General features: G+C 35.2%; 1 protein-coding gene across 2 annotated transcripts in view; it reads left to right on the top strand.

The window, feature by feature from the left end:
- The window catches only part of LOC141532520 (fibroblast growth factor receptor 4-like), a 72,741-nt gene that overhangs the window by 12,730 nt on the left and 35,823 nt on the right, over nucleotides 1–24,188 (top strand). For both annotated transcript variants that reach the window (XM_074250893.1, XM_074250894.1), the window contains exon 2: nucleotides 8,282–8,448. In XM_074250893.1, coding sequence (XP_074106994.1) covers nucleotides 8,282–8,448 — 167 coding nt within the window. The remainder of the gene's footprint in view (nucleotides 1–8,281; nucleotides 8,449–24,188) is intronic.

Below are 24,188 nucleotides of genomic sequence, written 5' to 3'. Positions count from 1 at the left end.
GCTTGGAGAGGCTTTCTTAGAGGTGTCTAGGAACCTATTTTTCAGAGTACCAAACGAAAAAAAAAATATTCTTTTTTTTTGAATCACCCTAACGGGCACTCTGAAGAATTATCTTGCTTAAAACGGTGTAGATACTCTCGAAAGCAGCCATGCCCTGACAACATCTGTGTAAGGTAATAGTTGACCTCGTCGTGATTTCGATGCAGCCATACGTCAATCCTTGGTATAAGACGATGAGTCCATCTGCCTTTTTCTGCAGCATTCCATTGTTGTTGCCAATGCGTGATACTGTTCTGTCGCTCTTCTATCCGAATCTCGTCAGCACTTAATGTGGTATTTGACTTTCTTCGTTGGTAAAGGGCTCGTCTCTCCTCAGTTAGAACTCTAAGAGGCAGAGTTCCGGAAATAACACACACTGCTTCCTCAGATATTGTGCGGAAGGCGCAAGCTACTCGTAGGGCACTCAGTCGATATATCGGTCCAGCCTTTCTCCATGCTTCCTGTAAGTCAAGTACATCAGCCCAAATAGATATGCCGTATGTGAGCACTGATGTGACGACAGATGACAGTAATAGTCGTCTGCTCTGTTTTGGGCCTCCAATATTAGGCATCAATCGTGCGAGACTAGCCCTCATTACTGACGCTTTCGCACTGACATGTTCCACCTGCTGCTTGAAGTTGAGTCTGGCGTCGAGCATCACTCCCAAATATCGGATATAAGGTTGTGATGTGATTTCTTGTTCACCAGCTCTTAACTTGATGGTCTCTATCACTTGCCTGCTGGTGATGAGCACTGCCTCGGTTTTCTGCTGGGCTAGTTGCAAGTTCACCGTGTCCATCCACAAGTTGACTCGTCTAAATGTGATATTGAACGCCAGTTGTATCTCTTCGAGGTACTTTGCGACGATGACGACAGCTACATCATCCGCATAAGCCACAAGTTTGACTTCTGTCGGCAATGCTATTCTCAGGAGTCTATCATACATGATGTTCCATAGCAGAGGGCCTAGAACTGAGCCCTGTGGCACTCCCCCAGTGATTTCGTACCCTTTCGGACCGTTCTTCGTGTCATATTTCAGGGCCCTATCCGTAAAGTAACTTGCTACGATTCTACGGAGGTATCCTGGCACATTTTTCTCTTCGAGAGATCTCATTACACAGTCCCAGTTAGCGGAGTTGAAGGCGTTCTTAATGTCTAAAGCAGCCACTAAGCAGTATTTCTTCTTTCCACCCTTCCATCTAGTTCCTGCAATTGCATCCTTGGCTGTGTTGACAACCAGGTTGATTGCATCAAGGGTTGATCGTCCATTCCGGAAGCCAAATTGGTTGTCTGCCAGAAGTGGATCGACTACTGCTTCTATTCTTTGATGAATTATACGCTCAAATATCTTACCCGCCGTGTCTAGCATGCAGAGTGGACGGTAAGATGACGGCTGATCCGGTAGCTTCTTTTATTTCGGGAGCAGTACCAGTCGTTGCTGTTAACACTTCCGAGGAAAAGTCCCTTCTGTGAGGCATGTATTGTAAACTTCCAGGAATAACGCCGGTGCTGCCTTTATGGCTGTTTTTAGTGCAACATTTGGGATCCCGTCCAATCCCGGTGCTTTATTATTCCCTACGCGATTACAAGCCTCCATTAGTTCTTCCAATGTAACAGGTGGAATGTCCTCTAGTTCGTCCTGAGCTAACCGGTAGTTGAAATCACGCTGCTGTGGAAACAGCGCAGCAACGATCCTCTGTAAGAGTTGTGGGCATGTGGGTGAAGGCATTGGCTGATTTTGTAATTGGGTCATAACGACCTTGTATGGCCTTCCCCATGGATCTTTGTCCACCTCATTGATGAGCTCTTTCCAGCACTTTCTTTTGCTTTCCTTGATGGCTTTGTTCAGTTTTTGACGTGCCTTTTTATATTCCGCCACCAGCTCGGCAGAGTCAGATCATCGATAGCCACGCTGAGATTGTCATCTTTTCCTTTGGCATTCTTTGCGGAGAGCGCTTATGTGATCGTTTCACCAGTGCACCGAGGGTCTTTGATTTATGCCACGTTTACGTGGCATACTGGCGTCACAGGCTTAGGTCACTCTCTTCATCAGGGCTTTAGTCTGTTCTTCTGCGCATCCAGAGGTGATCGGGTCACTATCCAATGCTATCATCAGTGCGCTTGCGTCGAAGGATTTTACTCTCCACCCAATGCAGTTAGATAGCTTATTTTTCCTTCTGGAATTTTGGTCATTCGATGTATCCCAGAGGATCGCGTTGTGGTCGCTGGCAGTGTAGATATCTATCACTTTCCAGTTGCAGTTACCTCTGGCGAGGCTGCTGCTGACGAAAGTGAGATCTACGGTGGAACTTGCCTCCCCTTTGGTGTAGGTTGGCGTGTCACCACTGTTGAGCAAGGCTACATCGAGTGACGTAAAGGCTTCTAATAGTGCTTTACCTCGTGCGTTAGTCTTTTTGCTTCCCCAGTCTACTGCCCAGGAGTTGAAGTCCCCGGCTATTGCCACTGGATAATGCTGCTTCGCATTCTCGGTCAGTCGATCTAGGAATTCAGTAAAATCAGCATCGGAGAGGCTAGGTGGTGCGTAGCAACTGTAGAAGCGGATGCCATCTACTGATGCTGTTACAAAACCGGCGTTGCTGTTGTTAACTGTACTCGTAACGGAAGTTTGCCACAAGCCCAGATGACAGCTTTAGTGGTGCTGTCGATCTCCCAGGGTTGGGTATTCAGGTGTTTGTATGGCTCTGCTAATAGAACTAGGTCTAGCTCAAGTTCGCGCACGGTCTGCTTAAGCAGATCATGCGCAGCCTCACAGTGATTGAGGTTGAGCTGCAATATCTTCATGTTCTGTTATTCGTTATCTTCTGGAGAGCTTCTTGGAAGACCGGGCATCTGTTAGTGCCTGCATGGTAGGCAGTCTTCTCTGCGCTGTGAAGTTCAACGCACAGTACGCATTTAGCTGGATTTTTACAGTCAGCGATCTTGTGCTCTTCTTGTCCACATCTGATGCACAGATTGGACCGATCCACTTTACTTTTACACTGAGAACCAAAATATCCAAAGTTCCAGCATTTGAAGCATTGAATCGGTCTCTTTGTTGCTCTTATTCGGCAGTTGACTCAGCCAATCCTTATTTTGCCGTTTCCTTCTAGTAACTTGTGCAGTTGTCGTTGGTAGCGTCACTGTAGCAGTCTGTGTACCTCTAAAGGCCTTACGGATCTTGACTGCCTCTAGTGGTATCTCACATCTTTCTCCAGCTTCCTTTTTCAGGGCGGTCTGAATGTCCTCTCTTGTCGTGTTATCATCAACGTCTCGGATCTCGATGGTCTCCTGTGGTCCTTTGCAGATCACTTTGGCTTCCTCCTTGAGAATGTCCGCGATGGTCTTGTTCAAGGCTTGGCCTTTATCAGCACTCTTTCGCGAAATTGTTATCAACAAGTCCCCGCTCCTGGTCTTGTTGATTTTCTCCACCGTCGTGCGAACCTGCTCATCAGGAACGTCCTTCTTTATGTGATGCAGGATCTCAGCATACATGGTTTTCTCGCCCGGGCGGATGATCAGTGCGTCGGGTCTGATCCATTTGCGAGGTTTTTTCCGCTTAGGCTCCGGCCTGGGCTTCTTCGAAGGCTGCTTAGGGAGCTGCTCTTTGGCTTGCTTCCTCTTCTCCTTCTTATATTGGACATTTTGCCAACCAGCCGCGTCTTTTTTATCGGCGCTCTGCCTCGTCACGTTTTTCAGAGGACTTGGTTTCGAGTCCTTCTTCTTCGTCAGTCGACTATCTGTCACGTCCGGGGAGTTTCGTTCCTTCCTCTTCTTAGACTTGGCACCAGTTTTACTTTCGCCTTCAGCGACAGATTAATTGTTACCATCGGCTCCGGTGTCCATTGCTTCATTGGTCTCAACCGTATCTTGCCTGCTTTTCTCCGGAGTAACACGGGGAGTGAGTCGTCGAGTTGACTGCCACTCTTCATCCAGTGTTTTAAACCTTTTAAACCTTTGAAGGGCGTTAGCTACACCAGTTGTTTTGATCTTTATCTCCTTATGGATGTTGACCTTCGATTTAACGAACTCATGCAATTCACTGGTCAGCTTTTCGAGGCGTTCCAGTGGTTGCGTCCTCTTCATTTCAGCACTTGCTGCGATGGCTGCTTCTTGGGCATGAGGCCTTCTAAAACTCTTATTTAACTCTTCATTTGATTTTGATTTATCCATAACTTTAATTAGTACTCCAAAGCAAAAGGTCGTCTCCGAATGCGATGACCTCCAGAAGTGGAGGAGTGATCACTCTTACAGCTACCTCCATTGCTATAAGAGCTTTTGGCCATTGATGCGGGAAATTTCAACCGCTTCGACCCTGCACCTGTTTCCGTCATCAGCCTCCTAATACTCCCGTGGGTGCGGCACGTGGATGCCGGGAGTTTCTACATACACCGCGCTATACGGATCATTTCGCACATCTCTTTCGAGCAGCGTCACCTGTATCCGCTTGTGTATGTGACCCTTGACCAGATGTTGAGTCCGACCCTCCATTTATGAAGGGGGGTTTATGTTTTTTGTCGTGGGAGCTATTTTATTTGACCCCTACCCTCTGTCTCGAAACAGGAGGGCTTTCTCCGACCCACAAGGATACACGGCTGGTAGCTGTTTCCTCATCAGCTCCGTGTAGCTGTAACCCTAGCTGAGGGGCCCTTACAGGGTATTACCATCCGGAGCCAGATGGACCCTGGTTTTTTAACGAGGTTGTTACTCCTCCGACTCCTCCTTCCTCTTCCCTAGGGCAGAGGCCCCGGGCTTGCCACCGGTATACCAACATTGCGCCGATATAGCGGAATTGTATGTATGTATGTATGTATGTATGTATGTATGTATGTATGTATGTATGTATGTATGTATGTATGTATGTATGTATGTATGTATGTGTGTTTTTACCAGTGACAGTAACACGATTCCTCAAAATCTTATTACTATCCTCAACATCTTTGTTTACATGTTTGACGTTTTCTTTTTTGAGTTTTTCCTAAATATAAAAAATACCTGATGAACATTATATATTATTGAAAATTAAATTCGTAAAAAGAGAACTTACATTTTCTAACCGCATACTATACTTTAACAACCCATAACCAAAAGTTGCCATGTGTATTGTAAACAAGTTAGGTACGGCACTGTCGCGACACGTGCGCCGAACTAAATAACCGCGAGAGGGAACCTCTCCGTTAGACTAACACAATAATAACTCACTTTCACAAGTAAATAGTGCGTTCTGATTGGCGTTATCCCCGTACCCCGACTAGAAATTTCGTGAGGGATTGCCGAACAATCAATTTGGGGCAAGTTTGATTTTCCGAATTTTGGCAAGTCAATTCACGCCTTATTAATTTCACTTGGTAAACCAAACTTTGGCGAATCTTTGGTAACCGTGAGTTCATGCAATCAGGCATACCAATTATATGTCAAACTTCGAACTGTCGTCGGTTTTCCAAGCAATGCCCAAGTTTGGCAAACCAAACTTCGGTAAATCTTCGGTAACCGTGACTTCATGCAAGTCAGGCATACTAATAGTATGTTAAACTCCCGACCAGAAATTGTAGTGAGGAATGCCGAAGAATTAGTGGGGGACAAGTTTGGCTTGCCTAACTTAGGCCTGCCTAGATCGCATCTCATAAAAACCAAGGTAGGCAGAACGAAAATTGGCATGCCGAAAATATTCCAAATTTGGTTGTAATTGTGAAACTGTGGGCATTGCCGAAGTCTGGCATGTTATAGAAATGCTGGACTGATTTGTAATAACGTTAACCATAAATAATTGCTGAAGTTCGGCTTGCCAAACTTGGGCGTAACCAGGAAAGTCTCATGGATTCTTTGTCTGATATATCATGGGAATGCCGAACTAGTTTCCTGTTACAATAACCTGAGTTTTGCCAGTTTGAATCGAACTTGGCTTTCTGAATTTAGTCTAGCCCAATTCGGATCTTATTTGTTTTAAATTAGGCAAGCCGAACATTGGTCGTGCTCATAAGTATCTTGAGACAAGAGTTCGCTCATCATCGGCGTAGCATCGCGGTATGGTCTAGGGCTCTCGTGCGTCGGGTACGGTGTTCGAGTCTCGCGTTCGACATGTACGATTTTTAATAACTAATAGTTACTAAATGTAATTACTATTAAGGCGAGTGTGAAGTAAAGTTTAGTGTTATATGTGACTAGTGTACCTAACTCCTACATCATCTCCTTTGCCCTTGACTTATCAAATATACCAATCAAAGATAAACTTCTTCATATTAAAAAAAGCTTAAAAAAATTTAAGAAAAAATTACTAAAAAACAAAAATTAAACAATAAAAAATAATTAAATATTAAATAAAACATGTTAAATAAAAGCAAAAAAAAATTTGTTTTTTTTATTCATGAAATATTTGAAAAATTTAGATCTAAATTCAATATTTATACTTAAAATAGTAAAAGTAGATAAAAAAATAAGCATTTGTTGTTATTAATTTTCGTTTGATAATAAAAAAGCTAAAAACCAAGAAAGAATTAAATTTAGATTCTTCCTTGCGAATTTGGTTTCCGAAATGCTGCCTACTCAGGTAGCCAAATTTGGACCGAATAAGGAGGTTTAGATAGTCACCAGCAAGTGTGGTTTCCAAACTGCAGCCTAATCAGGAAGCCAAGTTAGGCTGAGCCTCGCAACTGGGTTACATCCCAAACTTCGGTCTGGTTTGGATGCCTAACTTACCGCAAGTTGGGAATTCGGCATGCTTTACTTGCGCCAAATCATTGCCTTACTAAAATTTCTAGTCGGAGCGTTTCGTTCACACTAAGATTTATTGCGCTTCCAGAACATTAAAGGGTTAGAGAGGAGTAGATTTTAAGACTGACTCACACACACACACACACACACACACACACACACACACACACACACACATGCAGCCGCACGGACACTACCGTAAAAACCATCAGGGAAGCTTTTTAAGACCTCAAAACGTCGAGATCTGATGAAAACTCAATTTTCGAACAACGGGGTAAAACTAATATCTTCCCGATTTTTGAAAATTTCCAATTTTTTTAGCGGTACGTTAAAAGTAGGAAAACGGTTGACCCTGAAGGCCATCCCTGCAACTTCCCGCTAATTTTATATCTAGGCGTTTAGAATTGCACTGATGATGTTTTTGAGATCTTCGAGCTCAAAAGTCTGATAGCGGTTTCATAGAACGCTATTTTTTGAATTTTCAAATCGCATTAACTCTTGCATGAATCAACCAAGTTTCACGCGTTTTGCGGCATTCGACACAGTCTTTTCAGCTTCATGCAGAATTTAAAAGTTTGAACTGATAAAACTAGGAACTTCGGAGCAATTCCAAGAAAAAACTTTTTTGGGTTTTCTTTTGTTTACGTTACCTCACGAACGAATTGACCGATTTTGACCGGCATTACGCCGATCGACGTAGTTATTTGATGTTAAGAGTTGATTAGTTTTTAAAATTGATCGGTGAAACAGTTTCAAAGTTATTACAAAAAATACTGGAGTTATGTCGTTTAAAAATACTTGTTTCCAAATATTTCGTCGACGATATCTCTCGAACCAATCAACCAATTTTCACGTCCTTGACCGCGATCGACGCGGTTCTTTAAGTTCTAATAATCATACTATTTTTTTAAAAACGATGCAAAGAGAAATGTCGAAGTTATGTGAAAAAAACACTTTTTTTCGGTTTTCTTTCGTTCACGATATATCTTGAACAAATCAACCGATTTTGACCGGATTATTGGTGATCGACGTGGAGTTGATCGATATCACGATGAAACCGATTTAGTTTACATATAAATTGTGTAATTATTGAAATTCTCGGTTGTTTTTTTCTCTTAAATCATACTTACGCAATTATTATTGCAAAAAATATTGTTTTCCGGGAAAAACGGATTAGATCTGGCCAGATCTGGTCAGATCTTTAAATTACTCAGGTAAAAAAGATCATATATAATTATATATACTCATACATAATTATATACGAATAATGGCCCTATATAATTATATCGAGTTATTTCCATTAAAAAAAAAAAAAAATCGGCGCGTGCGGGAACCGAACTTGGAACCCAATGCTTGAAAGACTAATTCATTACCTGTTCATCTACGATGCTTACTTGAAGAGTAAGTGGATAGAGTTTGTAATAACTCACCTCGCGTTTATGTAGTGAAAGTAACTCTATTTTTTCACAAATTTGGCAGAAAAGTTCCTGCGATTTAATAAGTCCAATAATTATATAATTTATCATGTTATAGGTAGAGCAGTTAACTGTTTACGTAATTTTCGGACAGACTTCTTAGAAGAATGGCCAACGCCTGGAACAGGGCCACACTTTGATACTTCTATGCCTTCCAATTTTACCGGCCTTGTTGGTAATTCTGTCGATCTCATTTGTAAAGTTAAGAATCTTGGAAATCGAACGGTAAGTTTGCATATATGATATCGGTAGTCATACACGGAAAGAAAATTAAAGAAATTTTTACTATTTTACTATCATAATTTTTATTAAATAAAATCGTAATGGTGGACTATACTCGTCATTTCATAATTTTTACGATCTACTACTGTAAATTTTATTCAACAAATAAAACTAGCAAGAGACTTAAAAAAGTTCAACAATCTAAGAGCTAATTATATGACTTGTTAGTAAAATTTACAATTCAACTATCGTAAAAATGGACAGTCGCTTTTTTTTTAAATAAATTTTGGAGAGGGAGAAAGTGGGAGGTTGGACTCATTCGTAACTTTGCAGTGACCGAAAATATAAATCGGAATTTTCGTCCGGGAATCGAACCCCGAACTCTTAGTTGGTAACTAGAGACGGACTTTTTACACTATCCGAAGTGAACTACAATTGATATCCTTCAACATTTACATAAACTTGCACTAATTGAAAAACAATTTCATTGAACTAAAGTAAGATTTGTTACTTCTATTGAAAAATCCAGAGGCAGCACTGGAAATTATCGTCTAAAATAATTGAAAGTTACCGATAATACAAGTATACGCCAGCATTACGATAGTTTTATTGGAAATTTTCGTAGAATTTTTTTTTCCGTGTACTCTCTTTACTTAGATTTTTTAGGGGTACACTGTGTTTTGAATCCAATATATGTTATCCTTGAAACAATTTGTCTTCACGACAAATTATATTTGGACAATCAATTTCCGACAATCCATCTCAACGACAAGTAACTCCTGCGACTTATAGTCCCAGAGACTTCCAGTGTAGCACTTCGTAACACTTGCAAATTATGTCACGGTTTCTTACGGATCCAAATAACTCGTAATTAAGATTAACTTCCCTCATGAAAAAAATATTAGGGGAGAGTATGTTTAACTGTTGTCTTCGTAGCAGAGTGATGGAACATTTTGATATGCTGAACAGTAAATCGGCGAATCACAATGAAAATATCATTATCATGTTCAGAGAATAATTTAATTGAAGCGTCAGTTGTAGAGTCATTAGAATCTATTTGAGGTCAACAAGGTTTTTTAAGTCTAACAATCGACAAATTTACATTTTTGATTTTTTTCAATTAATATATTTAATGACAGATTTACAGTATAAATTATTATAAAGGTAAAATGTATCCATTAAAAAAAAAAAATCTTCAAAGTTGCTCTAAAAACTCTTTAATTAATTTTGTACTTCTCAATTTTTTCACAAAATTTGTTTTTGATTGAGAAATTGATATTTTAGAATTTTTACTTATTACTTATAAAATTAATTTTGTTAGTAATTAAATACAAATAAATAAATTTTATATTGTAACAGTTTTGCTTTTCTGTCCAATTGGTTCCTAATCAATTAATAAACAAACTAAAATTTTAACAACAACCCTTGAGGAAAAATTTCTCTGAAATAACTGTAAAAAAATTTTAATAAGTACGAATAATAGTTCATAAAGTTTTTTGTTTTTTTAAAAAGTCCGAAAAAGTCTTATTAAATCAGAAAAACTCTTTATTCGACTTAGAAAGTCCGGTTTTTACCAAGATTTCGGACTCTGCCAGAAAAGTCATTCAGAGTTATTAAAACTTCTTGTAGGAATCCTTGTGGAAATAATTCTCTGAAAAATCTCTTAAAAAGTCAAATTTCCCCTGCAAGTTGGGACTTTCCTAAAGGGTTATTAAAGATTTGATATGACTTATTCAGTTTTCCAGTAAAAAGAAGAGAAAGTTTCGTTTCAAAAAATTTACTGGTCAGAATTGGAGAAAATTGAAAATTAAACTATTGAAAGAATTTGTAACAGTTTTACCTGCTCAGGTTGGCCCCTAATCAATTTTATAAATAAATAAACAAAACTAAACGACAATACAATTATTAGGGCGCCACCAGCTTTATTATCACGGTTCCTGGAACCGGTCCAGAGCAGAGAAACTTATCTTAGGGTAGAGAGAGTGGAGGAAGGTACTGTTGAATAATAAAAATTTAATTAACAATATATCGATATTTATTAACATTAAAAAATAAATTATCTTATCATCTAACGAAGCGGAGAATTAACTGCGAAATAAACGATATTTATAAACGAACCTTTCCAAACGACAATACAATGACTAGACGGGCTTTTTTTAACAAACGCTCTCCCACACCTGTCCTAAATCTAGTTGGGCTTTTTCTAACAAACGGTCTCCCATACCTGTCCTAAAACTAATGGGTTTTTTCCAACAAACGGTCTGCCATAGTTGTCCTAAAACTAAGCTTAAAATTATAAGTCCACCGAACTACCAAAACAAACCCAACTAAAATTTCCACACTTTTATAACTTAAAACTAAGTCCACCGGACTAAAAAACTTAACACTATTAACACTCTCTATCACACATTACCCGCACAAATCTTCACACACATAACCCACATTCGGCTAAATTGATTTATAATTTATTAATTTAAAATTTGCTAATAATTAAATTGATTTGAAATTTCTTAGTAAAATTATTCAATCATTAGTTCTTAATTAAACAATATTTTCTTATTAACAACAAAATTCCAAAATACTTTGAACTTAATATTCTCTAATTCTCAAATTCTCAAATTGCTGATTAAAATTCCTAACTAATTTATTGCCGTGGTTTTAATGATACAACAATAAGTATTTAATTACAAGAGGTCTTCGTATCTTGAATTAATAGATTAAAATATGTAGACAGAGATCTTAACAATCTGCCGACATAGTAATTGTTCCAACCGAAAATTTACAAAATTAGTTTTGATAACACCGGCACACAAAAAACAAGTGGTATGTACTTTGGACCGGACCTACCTATCGACATGTTTTTCGACCTGCTGAATCCGAATTTCAACTCTGTTTGGTCCGGTCACCCTCCAGTTTTGAGTAACATGCAAAAAATCTCAAAAAAAGGACAAAACTTGCAAAAAACTGCAGTCACAGCAATGAAAAAATTTTTGTGGACCCGGATCACGTATGATTTTGGTGTATTTCAAATAACTGAATTTAAATCAAAAAGTCCATTGGCCCCGTGAGCCGTTCAAATTAAAAAAAATCTGGAAAACGGTTGATCCTGAAGGCCATCCCTGCAACTTCCCGCCAATTCCGTACCTCAGCGCTCAAAATTGCACTTATTACGTTTTTGAGCTCTTCAAGCTCAAACGTCTGGTAGATGTTTCGAAAAACGCTATTTTTTGAATTTTCTAACTCAAATTTAGAAAAGTATTTCCATAAGGTATATAGAATCATTCGCAAGTCGTAAAAAACGCGTAATGAAAATTTATCTTCAACACTGTTTATGTTCCGAATCGATTAATTTTTAACGGGTTTACTTGCTATCAATTTTATTTTGTAAGGTCATAAGCTTACAAGTTTTTTGAATTGATCGATTTATTTAACAGTCATCTGCAAAAATGAATTTTTGGAAAAAATTTTCGTTTTCAGGTACATCAAAATTTACTGGCCTGAATTAGTTTCAATTGTATAGATATTCTAATGTTGATAAATTTTTTAATTTAAAAATTTTATTTAGCTCTTTTTTTATTTTCATTTGTTTTTAATTAATTTTTGATCGGATACAATACATATAATGCTATTTTCTATTGAAATTTTTTTAACGACTATGTATTGTAATAAAATCATTTAATTTCGTTTGAAAATCGTATTCAATGTCGGTTTTTTTATTATACCACAATTTCAAACACAACAAATTTATTAATGAAAAGTCGACATAACATAAAATTCATTAATTACGAACGAAAACAAAAAGAAAAAAACTAATTTTAAATTAGTTGTATGATCGCAAAGATCAACCCGTTTAGTAATTAGATAATTCTAAGAAATCACACTTTTTTAGTGTTTTGAAAAATTCATATTTTTGAACGAATTTATCGATTTTTGAATGGTTTATCGTGATTGATGTAGTGTTCCAAATTTTTTGGAAGATTTGAAACAATAGAAGAAATTTGTTGAAAATTTGTTGAAAAATTCTCAAGTTATATAAAAAAAAAAAAACAACATTTATTTTGAAATTTTTCGTTCATGATATCTCTTGAACGAAACAATCAATTTCGTCCAGCTTAGTGGCGATCGATGTGGTTTTTCTAGCTTAAGGGCAGATTAGTTTTTGGAGTTGATCAATAGAGCCGTTCAAAACTTATTCCAAAAAATGTCGGAGGTATGTTAAAAAAACATTTGTTTCCAAATATTTTATCGAGGATATCTCTCGAACCAATCAACCGATTTCCCCGTTATTGGCGGCGATCGACGCGATTTTTTAAGCTCTAAAATTATTCTACATTATCAAAAACAATCCGAGAAGAAATTACGAAGTTATGTCAAAAAAACACTTTTTTCGATTTTCGTCCGTTTACGATATCTCTCGAACGAATGAACCGATTTTGACCGGATTGGCGACGATCGGCGTGGTTTTTCAAGCTTAAAGGTGGATTAGTTTTTGAAGTTGATCGATAAAGCCGTTTAAAAGATATTCCAAAAAAACCACTTTCAAAAATGATTTTATTCTTATTTTTTTTGAGATTTTTCAAGATTTCTTAAAATCTATCGGTCCGAATCGGTTCAAATTCTCAGGAAATCTAAGTTTGAGGGAACTCTTTAGAACGCCGTTTAGTTCTTTCCGATCGGTTCAGTCGTTCAAAAGTTATAAGCGTGTCACACACACACACACACACACACACACACACACACACACACACACACACACACACACACACACACACACACACATAGTGACAACATCGCGGGGGTAGTCAGGGAAGCTTCCTGTGACCTTCAAACGTCGAGATCTGATGAAAACTTGATTTTTGCAAAACGGGGTGAAAACAATAACTTCCCGATTTTTGAAAATCTGAGATTTTTAGCGGGAAGTTAAAAAAAAACGAAAAATCCAAAAAAATGGCAATAAATCCCGAAAAATTGAAGTTTTTGAAATAAAAATTTTTTTTAGACCCAGATTGAGTATGATTTTCATGTATTTTATTTTGCTGAGTTTGAATCTGAAGTTTTCTTGCCCCATTAACATTCTAAAATTAAAAAAACGTCAAAAAATCGAGAAAATTACAATCAAAAATATGAAAAAAAAATCTACAAAACATGGTTAAATACTTTTCTTTTATTTTTTCAGGCATTAAATACAAGTTAAAAATCTCAAAATATGAACAATTGTAATATCTATAAAAAATTACGCATAAATATAATAAAGAGAACGATTTTTTTGAATTTCAAACTGTTCTTTGTTGGTATCGAACTCTTTTGTTTTCAACCGATGTATGCAGTGGATTTTTCTTCCGTTTATTATTATCTCTTGGCGTATCTCTCTTCTTGTAATGGTATAATTTCCAGTAGCCAAGTTACTCACTACTGAAGAACTGCAGTCGCTTGATAACGACGTCTGCGGGCCTGTTTTTTCACCCTGACCAGACGCTGATACTGGGTTTCTAAATCCCTGCATCGTAATGTGCTCATCATTTGTACCTGCCATGACGGCACACACGCCGTTAACCCACGGACTTTGCCAGATGTTTTTATTGTCCACCGTTACCACGTGGAGGTGCCCTGGTTGCAGGCACAAGCGATCATATAGGATTTTTAATAGACAATTTTTAGGATTGCCTAAGAATGGAGCTGAATTACTGGGTCAAGACTCAAAGAAAGAAATTTGTTGGCTAAAGAAGCTTTATCTGCCTTTTATCGTATTAGAAAAGAAGAGTTTCGGGAATTCATTACAAAAGACGATGAAAACTCGATGGTATACTGTTGCGATATTAAAGGCTAGGTTGATCAATTGAAATCTTACATCTAAAAAGACGATGAGTAGAGACTCTTAATAAATTCATCAACTCGGAGTCTCAAAGCTGCATTACTTTACATTGGGAACGAATTGACGCAGATCCCAATAGCTCATTCGACTAAACTAAAAGAGACCTACGAAAACTTATATATGGTATTGTATAAAATAAAGTATTCCAAACGTCAATGGAAAATTTGTGACCTGGTTATAGTTAGCTTTCTTCGTCTCGTCATTACTGCGGGGATCGGTCCTTCTTGATTTTCCGTGGTACTCTGTCTGGCGGTCACAGTACTTCTCCTTTTTTTCACTGCACAGCTCACCTATAATAACCAAAAACTGCCCCCTTCTATTCTCTTTTTAGGCCCGAAGATCGAGACGCGCCAGTGCTGCGTCGAATAATTATTGATACCTGGCGACATCGATTTAGGGTAATTTTACCCTGTTACAATATATTTTTTCAATTACTATACATTTTTAAGAAACTTTGAAAAAAAATTACTGTTGTCGTAGAACCGATCGGTTACCGTGTTTTATCCAATTTGAAATTTACAAAAACTAAAATTTTATTTTTATTTTTTAAATGCAATATGGAATTGATATTATTTTCATTTTCCATGCAATATCATGCTAAATGAAAAAATCTTTTGTGTATTGTTTATATTTTAATCATGAAATGTAATTTTCAGTTATTTATTCATATATTATCAGAATTATTTGAACACACACACACATACACACACACACACGTGCGCGCTGACAGACATCCACCGATTTATTCCAAGATTTCTGAAAGTTGTTAGACCCAGTTCAGTTAGGAAGTCGATTATCAGGCATATTCAGGATTTTGGTAACCTAGTGTAGGGCAGCTTTCAGGGCTAAGATAGAGAAGTAATCAAGCCCGAGTTCCAAGCGAAGGGCATAGTTGGGTGTGCACAGCGGTACGTTCAGCAAACGTTTGAAGAAAAATAGACTAGCTGATTCTAGTCTTTCTAGGTTATCAGGTTGCAGACCCCAGACGTAAGCAAGGTACGCTATTGTGGAGCGGATGATGCTACTGTGCAATTTTGTGACTCCAGCCCAGGCGCTAGTCTTAAGTTTGGCGAGGATTCCCAAGACTGAGCTGGCTGCAACTTTGCGTTTTTTTTAGGGCTTCGGTGATGGCGAGGCGCCCCTGCGGTGACGTGCAGAAGGTGACATGCACATGATGACCTCAGACCAGTTATATGGAGGAATTCCAGTCGAGAATTTTGTTAAAAAAAAGAGTGTGTGTACTCATGTACACGCGTTAGAAGTTATACTTCTTTGGCGTATAGAAAAAAAAATAACTAAAATTCAGTGGTGATTAACGACAAATATTATACTAAAATTAATTAAAAAGATTACATTTAAATGAAAAACGTTTTATTTACGTGAAAATATGACTACATAGTAAAAATATACAATCATTATGACTATGAATTAAATATATTTATAAATATTTTAAATAAACTATTTTATACTTGTAGATTCTTCTCGTAGTGACTGAATAGGGACGTGAGTAACAAGAGGTTTGCGGTAGCTAAAATATGATATAAATAGTCTTGTTGAAACTGTAGATAAGTACCTTGTAAATACACCATCAATAGTGGTGCCATGCCGTGTTGTTGAAATTGAAGTGTCATTATTAATTGATAGATTTAAATCGCCATTAAAAAATTTTATCAGTGGCTCAGAAGTCTTTGAATTAAAGTTTATATTAAAGTCTCCACTCAAAATCATAGGTAACTTATCCTCATTTTTACTCATATAAGATGCTCCAATTGTTGTGAATGGAAATAATGTTCTTTTCAAAAAATAAATAATGTCTTCAATTTTTTGATTTGGAGAAATATAAATTGCAACTAAAACAATTTTATGACCATCTTCCATTACACACTCCGCTACACAAAATTCACCTACGGTCGACTTTGATGAACTTACAAATTCGGACTGTCTGACTGTCATATCAATGCAAGGAGTAATAATATTTGTAGTATCGTTTGCATTGTGATAAATAGCAACTAAATAAATAAATAAATGTTAAGCTGAGTGCTCGTAATTTTTAGAGTTACTTAATAAAATTTGTTTGTTATAATAAGAATATAAAAAAAATAATTAAAATATCAATAAATCAAATTTAACGAATAGTTAATATCAAAAACAGTATGAACACTCAGTATTTAGGGTTTATATAAACATGTATAGAAAATAAATTATACATACCGACAATCAACCTTAAATCTATAAATGCACTCAAAATAGTTTATTTAAATCAGTTTTATCACTAATATTCAATATATATATATATATATATATATATATATATATATATGTCGGAGATAATATCGAGCTGGGTTTTCCCAGAGATTGGAAATTCCCAATATTTTAGTTTGTCTGTTAATTTTAAGCAAAATCGTAAAGCATAGAATATTTAGATATTATTTATGATTTAAGCTAGTTATATTTTTTATGGTTATAACGATGGGCTTAAGTCCGGAGTGACAATGGTCACCAAACGTAGCCGAGGTCACAGGATAGAAGTAAAAAGTATATAGTTAGAAATATCGACAGACAATGAGGGCTGTCGAAATAATTTTTGAGTGAATAAGTACTTAGGGTACTTGGGAGAGTAGTTCTCGTTGAGCATTGATCAAGTAAGGATCGCATACATCCTGCTGACCCCGGATTCGTTCTCGGTCTTATTCCCAAAACGTCTTTAACTGTTATATCAATCGCAGTAGAATATTTGTAATTAAATTTATTATTTGTACGAGTTAGTGTACGTTATATTTTAAATCAAAGTCTTTATTATATTTGATTATTGTAAAAATAAATAAAGATGGCTGATAATGATCCAAAGGACCCTAACGATGCCCGAACCACTCTTCCTCCGACATATATATATGTATATATATATATATATATATATATATATATATATATATATATATATATATATATATATATATATATATACAGGGTGTCTCTGAAGTGGCGGGAGTAATTGTTGGGGTCGATAGAGAAAAAAATACTGAATCGAAAGTTCCTGAGCCAAAAATTTTTTTGGGGCCATAGAATTTGAGTTATGAATTAAAAACGATAGCCAATCAGAAGCGCGCTATTCGAGAAATGAAAATGAGCGGGGAAGTAGAGGAGACGCGAGAGTGAGATGCTGCAATAGCAGCTTACTCGCTCACACAAAGCCGAGCATGAGAGGGGATTGTGACGCTATGAGCCGAGTACGTAAGTGTGAATGAGTGGATGTATGAGGTCGCAAGCGGACGGCTTAATGTATGAGTGTGTGTCCGTGTATCGCAGCATTATTGGAGGCGTTGTAACGCTGAATTAAAGCTAACCGGGTACTCTAAGACAGAGGAAAAAATTTTAATTTTTATTTTTTTTATTCGAAAAAATTTAATAAAAAAAAAAAGGCCCAAGATTTAACCAGACCCACAGAAACGGAGAGTAAATTTTTAATTCTCATTTATTTTGCTGGGGATTATTTTCAAATACAAAAAAAAAAAAAAGGCTAAGATTCAACTGGAATCCAAAAAGAGATGGATGAAAAAATTTTATTTTTTATTTTTAATCAGCAAAATTATTTTTCTTTAAAAAAGAGCCCAATCTCGACTGGAGCAAGAAAAAATGATTGAAAAATTTTATTATTAATTTTCAATCAACAAAATTATTATAAAAAAATAAATGGGCCCAAGTCTCAACCGGACCCAAACAAACGGATAAAAATTTTTATTACTTACTTAATTTGGTGGAAATTATTTTTAAAAACGAAGAAAATTCCCAAGACTCGATCGGACCCAAAAAAATAATTAAAAGAATTTTTTCGTTATTTTCAATCACCAAAATCATGTTTCTTCAAAAAAGGCCCAATCTCAACCGGACTAGAAGAAACTGATTGAAAAATTTTATTTTTATTATTAATCGAGAAAATTATTTTGAAAAAAAAATAGGGCCCAGAATCAACCGGACAAACAATGGACTTGAGTTCAATTTTTTTCTTAATTTATAATTTGACATTCTACCTGTTAATTCACCGATAGATAATTCTAATAAAAATATCAAAATTATTCGGACTTGAGTTCAATTTTTTCTTAATTTATAATTTGACACTCTACCTGTTAATTCACTGATAGATAATTCTAATAAAAATATCAAAATTATTCGGACTTGAGTTCAATTTTTTTCTTAATTTATAATTTGACATTCTACCTGTTAATTCACTGATAGATAATTCTATTAAAAATATCAAAATTATTCGGACTTAAGTTCAATTTTTTTTTAATTTATCATTTGACATTTCGCTTGTTGATTAAGTGATTAATAATTTTAATAATAATATCAAAATTATCAGGACTCGAGAGCGATTTTTTTAGTATATTTTTTTACATTTTACCTGTCAATTAACTGATAAATAATTTCAATTAAAATATCAAAATTATTCGGACTTGAGTTCAATTTTTTTTTTTAATTTATTAGTTGACATTTTACCTGTTAATTAACTGATAAATAATTTTAATAAAAATATCAAAATTATCAGGACTCGAGAGCGATTTTTTTTTCAATTCCTTATTTGACATTTTACCTGTCAATTAATTAAAAAATAATTTTAATTAAAATATCAAAATTATTGGGACTTGAGTTCAATGTTTGTTTTAATTTATTTTTTGACATTTTACCTGACGATTAATTGAAAAATTATTTTACAGAATAATTCCCAGCAAAATAAATGAGAAATGAAAGTTTTCCATCCGTTTGGTTGGGTCCGGTTGAGTCTTGGGCAATTCCTTCTGTTTTCAAAAATTATTCCGAGCATAAGAAATAAGTAATAAAAATTTTCTATCTGTTCGTTTTGGTCCGGTTGAGTCTGGGGCCTATTTTCTTTTTTGAAATAATTTTGTCAATTAATAATTGATAATAAATTTTTTCAATCAGTTTTTTATCGTCTTGTCAAGATTAGGCTGATTTTTGTTCAATAAATTTTTGTTTGTTATTGAAAAGAGAAAATAAATTTTTTTGCATTCTTCTATTCTTGGCTCTGGTCGAGTCTTGGGCATTTTTTCGTTTTTAAAAATAATTCCTAGCAAAATGAATGGGAAATAAAAGTTTTCGATCCGTTTGTTTGGGTCCGATTGAGTCTGGGGCCTATTAATTTTTTTTTAAGAATAATGTTGTTAATTAATAATTGATAATAAAATTTTTCAATCAGTTATTCGAAGTCTGTTTGAGATTGGGCCTTTCTTTTCAAGGAAAATTAATCTTGGTGATCAAGTAATAAAAAATTTCTATCCGTTTATTTGGGTCCTGCTGCGTCTTGGGTCTATTTTTTTTTTTCTTAATAATTTAGTTAATTAATATTTAGAAATAAAATTTTTCGATTTATCTTTTTCGGGTCCGGTCGAGTCTTGGGCAATTTTTTTGTTTCGAAAAATAATTCCCAACAAAAAAACAGGAATAAAAGTTTTCTTTCCGTTTGTTTGGGTCCAGTTAAGTCTGGGGCCTATTTTCTTTTTTAAAAATTTTGTTGATTAAAAATTCATTATAAAACTTTTCAATTATTTTTCTTGCTCCAGTCGAGATCAGGCCCTTTTTCAAAGGAAAATAATTTTGCTGATTAAAAATAGAAAAACAAAGATTTTCAATTTATTTTATTTCGGGTCTGGTCGAGTCTAGGGCATTTTTATCGTTTTCAAAAATAATTTCCTGCAAAATAAATAAGTAATAAAAATTATTTATCCGTTTGTTTGGGTCCAGTTGAATCTAGGGCCTCATTTGTTTTTTTAATTAGTTTTGATGATCAACAATAAAAAATAAAATTTTTGGATCATTTTTTCTGGGTCCGGTCGAAATTGAGCCTTTTATTATAAAAAAGTTAATTATGATGATTAAAAATGAATAGTAAAATTTTTTTATTCATCTCCCTTTCGGTCTGATGGAGTCTTGGGCATTTTTTCGTTTTTAAAGATAATTTCCAGCAAATTAAGTAAGTAATAAAAATTTTCTATCCGTTTGTTTAAGTCCGGTTAAGTCTGTGGCTTATTTTCTTTTTTAAATAATATTTGATTAATAATAAAAAATAAAATTTTTTAATTAGTTTCTCTTAGTCTGTTTGAGATTGGGCCTTGTTTCGAAAAGAAATTAATTTGGCTGATTGAAAATGAAAACAAAATTTTTCAATTTATTTTTTTTTTTTTTGGTCCGGTCGAGTCTTGGGCGATTTTCTTCGTTTTTAAAATAATTCCCATCAAAATAAATAAGTAATTAAAACTATCTATCTGTTTGTTTGGGTCCGGTTGAGTCTGCGGACTATTTTTTTTTAAATAATTTTGTTGATTGAAAATTAATAATAAAATTTTTTAATCATTTTTTTTTGCTCCAGTCGAGATTGGGCCTTTTTTAAAAGAAACAATTTTGCTGATTGAAAATAAGGAAAAATTTTTGTACTGTTATTTTTTTGGATCCGATCGAGTCTTGGGCATTTTTTCGTTTTTAAAGATAATTTCCAGCAAATTAAGTAAGTAATAAAAATTTTTATCCGTTTGTTTGGGTCCGGTTGAGACTTGGGCCCATTTATTTTTTTATAATAATTTTGTTGATTGAAAATTAATAATAAAATTTTTCAATCATTTTTTCTTGCTCCAGTCGAGATTGGGCTCTTTTTTAAAGAAAAATAATTTTGCTGATTAAAAATAAAAAATAAAATTTTTTCATCCATCTCTTTTTGGATTCCAGTTGAATCTTAGCCTTTTTTTTTTTTGTATTTGAAAATAATCCCCAGCAAAATAAATGAGAATTAAAAATTTACTCTCCGTTTCTGTGGGTCTGGTTAAATCTTGGGCCTTTTTATTTTTTTATTAAATTTTTTCGAATAAAAATAAAAATAAAAATTTTTTCCTCTGTCTTAGAGTACCCGGTTAGCTTTAATTCAGCGTTACAACGCCTCCAATAATGCTGCGATACACGGACACACACTCATACATTAAGCCGTCCGCTTGCGACCTCATACATCCACTCATTCACACTTACGTACTCGGCTCATAGCGTCACAATCCCCTCTCATGCTCGGCTTTGTGTGAGCGAGTAAGCTGCTATTGCAGCATCTCACTCTCGCGTCTCCTCTACTTCCCCGCTCATTTTCATTTCTCGAATAGCGCGCTTCTGATTGGCTATCGTTTTTAATTCATAACTCAAATTCTATGGCCCAAAAAAATTTTTGGCTCAGGAACTTTCGATTCAGTATTTTTTTCTCTATCGACCCCAACAATTACTCCCGCCACTTCAGAGACACCCTGTATACATAAATACTAATAAATTATTAGTATATACTATCACCGTCGTGTATAAAATTGATTTAATAAATACACCAAAATAACGTTTATTTATTCACACTGTTTGATTATACTGTAACGAAACACGTGTTCTAACTTAGGGATGCACGATTCAAAATCGATTCTTACTAGAATCGATCTTTTCCTATTATCGATTCGATTATTTAGATCGATTCTTCAGAGCAAGTTGAATCGACATATCGATTCTTTAGAGTTGGAATCGATCGTCTAAAAATAAAATGGCGACGATGACCGGGAATTTTGAAAGAAAGTATTTTTTAAGTAATTTAAAAACTTGATTCTAAAATTGAGATAAAATTTTTTTTAAATATTATAACAAATTAATTGTAGCAGTTAAAATGAGAAAAAATCCCACTTATAGAAATTATTCAAATCAACAAGTGTAATTTTTTAACTCATTTACTAAATAAATAAAATACAAATATGGTGAAATATCTAATAAATTCTGTGTCATTGGAAATTTTTATAATCGTATTAGAAAAAAAAATTTATCGATAGTCCTTCTCAAGAAAATGAAAACGCAATTGAGTTTTGAACCGAGAAAAAAAAATCTGCACCAGTTTTATCATCGATAGCCTTAGAACACCTCACGATTCCTGCAACTTCTGTCCCGTGTGAAAGACTTTTTTCTATTGCTAGTCATATTGGAAATGCTATCAGAAATCGATTAAGTGCTGACCATTTACAGCAAATATTGTTCCTTAAATCCCTACCAACAGCGGAATGGTATTTCTAATAAGAAAAACTTAATTTTACTTTCTTTTAATAATTTTATTATTCTTTTTGAAACTAGAAAAAAATATTTATTTTTTTATTAAAATATACATTTAACTAATAATACTTTTTATTTGATTAATATTTAATAGCAGTATTAATATTTAATTAAATCAATTTAATTAATAATTAATTAACTCATTTAAATATTAGAAAGCATTTAGTAAAAAAATTATAATTCACTGTTATTAAGTGCAATAAAATATTATTTTCAATCTAGAAGAAATGTCTATTTTAATAATTGAAAATGCATTAGTATAAGCCATATTAATTTTTAAATTAGTTCATTATAATGATATGGAATTCTTTAAACTTGAAAATTACGCCTTCATTTAAACGATCGATTATCAGTGGATCGATTCTTTCACACTCGATTTTATCAAGGATCAATTCTTTCGATAAAATTTATCGCGATTCTCGAGATCGATTTTTCTTTTGGAATCGTGCATCCTTATTCTAACTTAGAACTTCTAAGTACAAAAATACTAGAATATACAACTTGAACATAGCTATCGACTTTCATGCCACCTAGAACTAATTTCATACTGTTAAATTTGGGAGTCGGTGTGCGCGCGCATCGTAAAAATTCATCCTCATCAATTTTCTCCAACGCGCCAAAAGAAGTATAACTTCAAAAAGTGAGGTAATTAATATAAGTCATTTGTGCGAGAGAAATTTAAGGAACTCGTTGGGAATTCCGTCCGACCCAGCAGCTTTGTTATCTTTAGTTTTGGGAATACTTGTCAGGACATCGTCAGTGGTGATTTCAGCATCCAAATTATTGTCTATGTAGTTGAGACACGTTGCCGTGAGTTGACACTTAGGAGGATAAATGTCCTGATAAAATTCTTCCTACTTTCCTGAAGTGATTTGAGGTTAGCAATACTGTTGACCGTGAGTTGATCTGATGATGCTCCAGACGTCGGAGGAGTTGCGGGTGTTGGCGAATTTCTTTTGTAGCAGCTTAGTGTATTCAGATCTCTTTTCATTAAGTTGTCTGTGATACTCCGATTTGAGGTTGTTGTAGTTAACCCAATGAGCGCGGTCAGAAGGGTTTGATTTACAATTTTTTTGCTAACAGTTAACCTCGGTTTTCTTCGTGCAGCAGTCCGAGTCGAACCATGGTTTTTCGGTACGTACATGCTGTGAGCAGGTTGGTCGAATCAAGCCACAATTTGAAGCGGTAAAAGTGATACCAGTTATGAAGCAGTTGTGTAATTGGTCCGTATTCATGTAGGAAGGATCGTTTACGGCGTGAGGTGAGTGGAGAATTTCCATTACGTAAGAGTCTTTGCATTCCGGGAACCAACGAAGAGACTGGTAAGAAGCTCCATCTGAGTGCGGCGGTGGTGAAGGTGGCGTCAACGAAGATAATTCCACAGTGACGGGAAAATAGTCCAAAGTTGACCAGATGCTGTCAACCCACATGTCATTTATGTATGCATTCCCAAGATGTTGATCCAAATTAGGTTAACGGTACTTCGTCCGTTATAATTAGAAAAAGTAAAATGACCTAGCGAATCGCTGCGAGATCTTTTATTTAGTAGTATAAAACCATTAGAGTCTATGAAGTTCAGCAGAATGTTTCCTCTTTGGTTGATTTCTTGATCTGCGGATGATCTGGAATCGTGAAGCATGGTAGATGTGAACAGCTAGGAGTCGAGGCTCCCGAGGCAGCCTATGCGGTAGTTGAAGTCATCAGCGATAATGTAGACATCGTGTGGGAGAGTGTCATGAATAAGTTG

This window comes from Cotesia typhae, unplaced genomic scaffold, assembly GCF_013202065.1.
Source record: "Cotesia typhae breed Kobodo isofemale line unplaced genomic scaffold, CoteBio_Ctyphae contig_65, whole genome shotgun sequence".
Lineage (NCBI taxonomy): Eukaryota > Metazoa > Arthropoda > Insecta > Hymenoptera > Braconidae > Cotesia > Cotesia typhae.
This window is presented reverse-complemented; position numbering and strand designations above follow the sequence as displayed.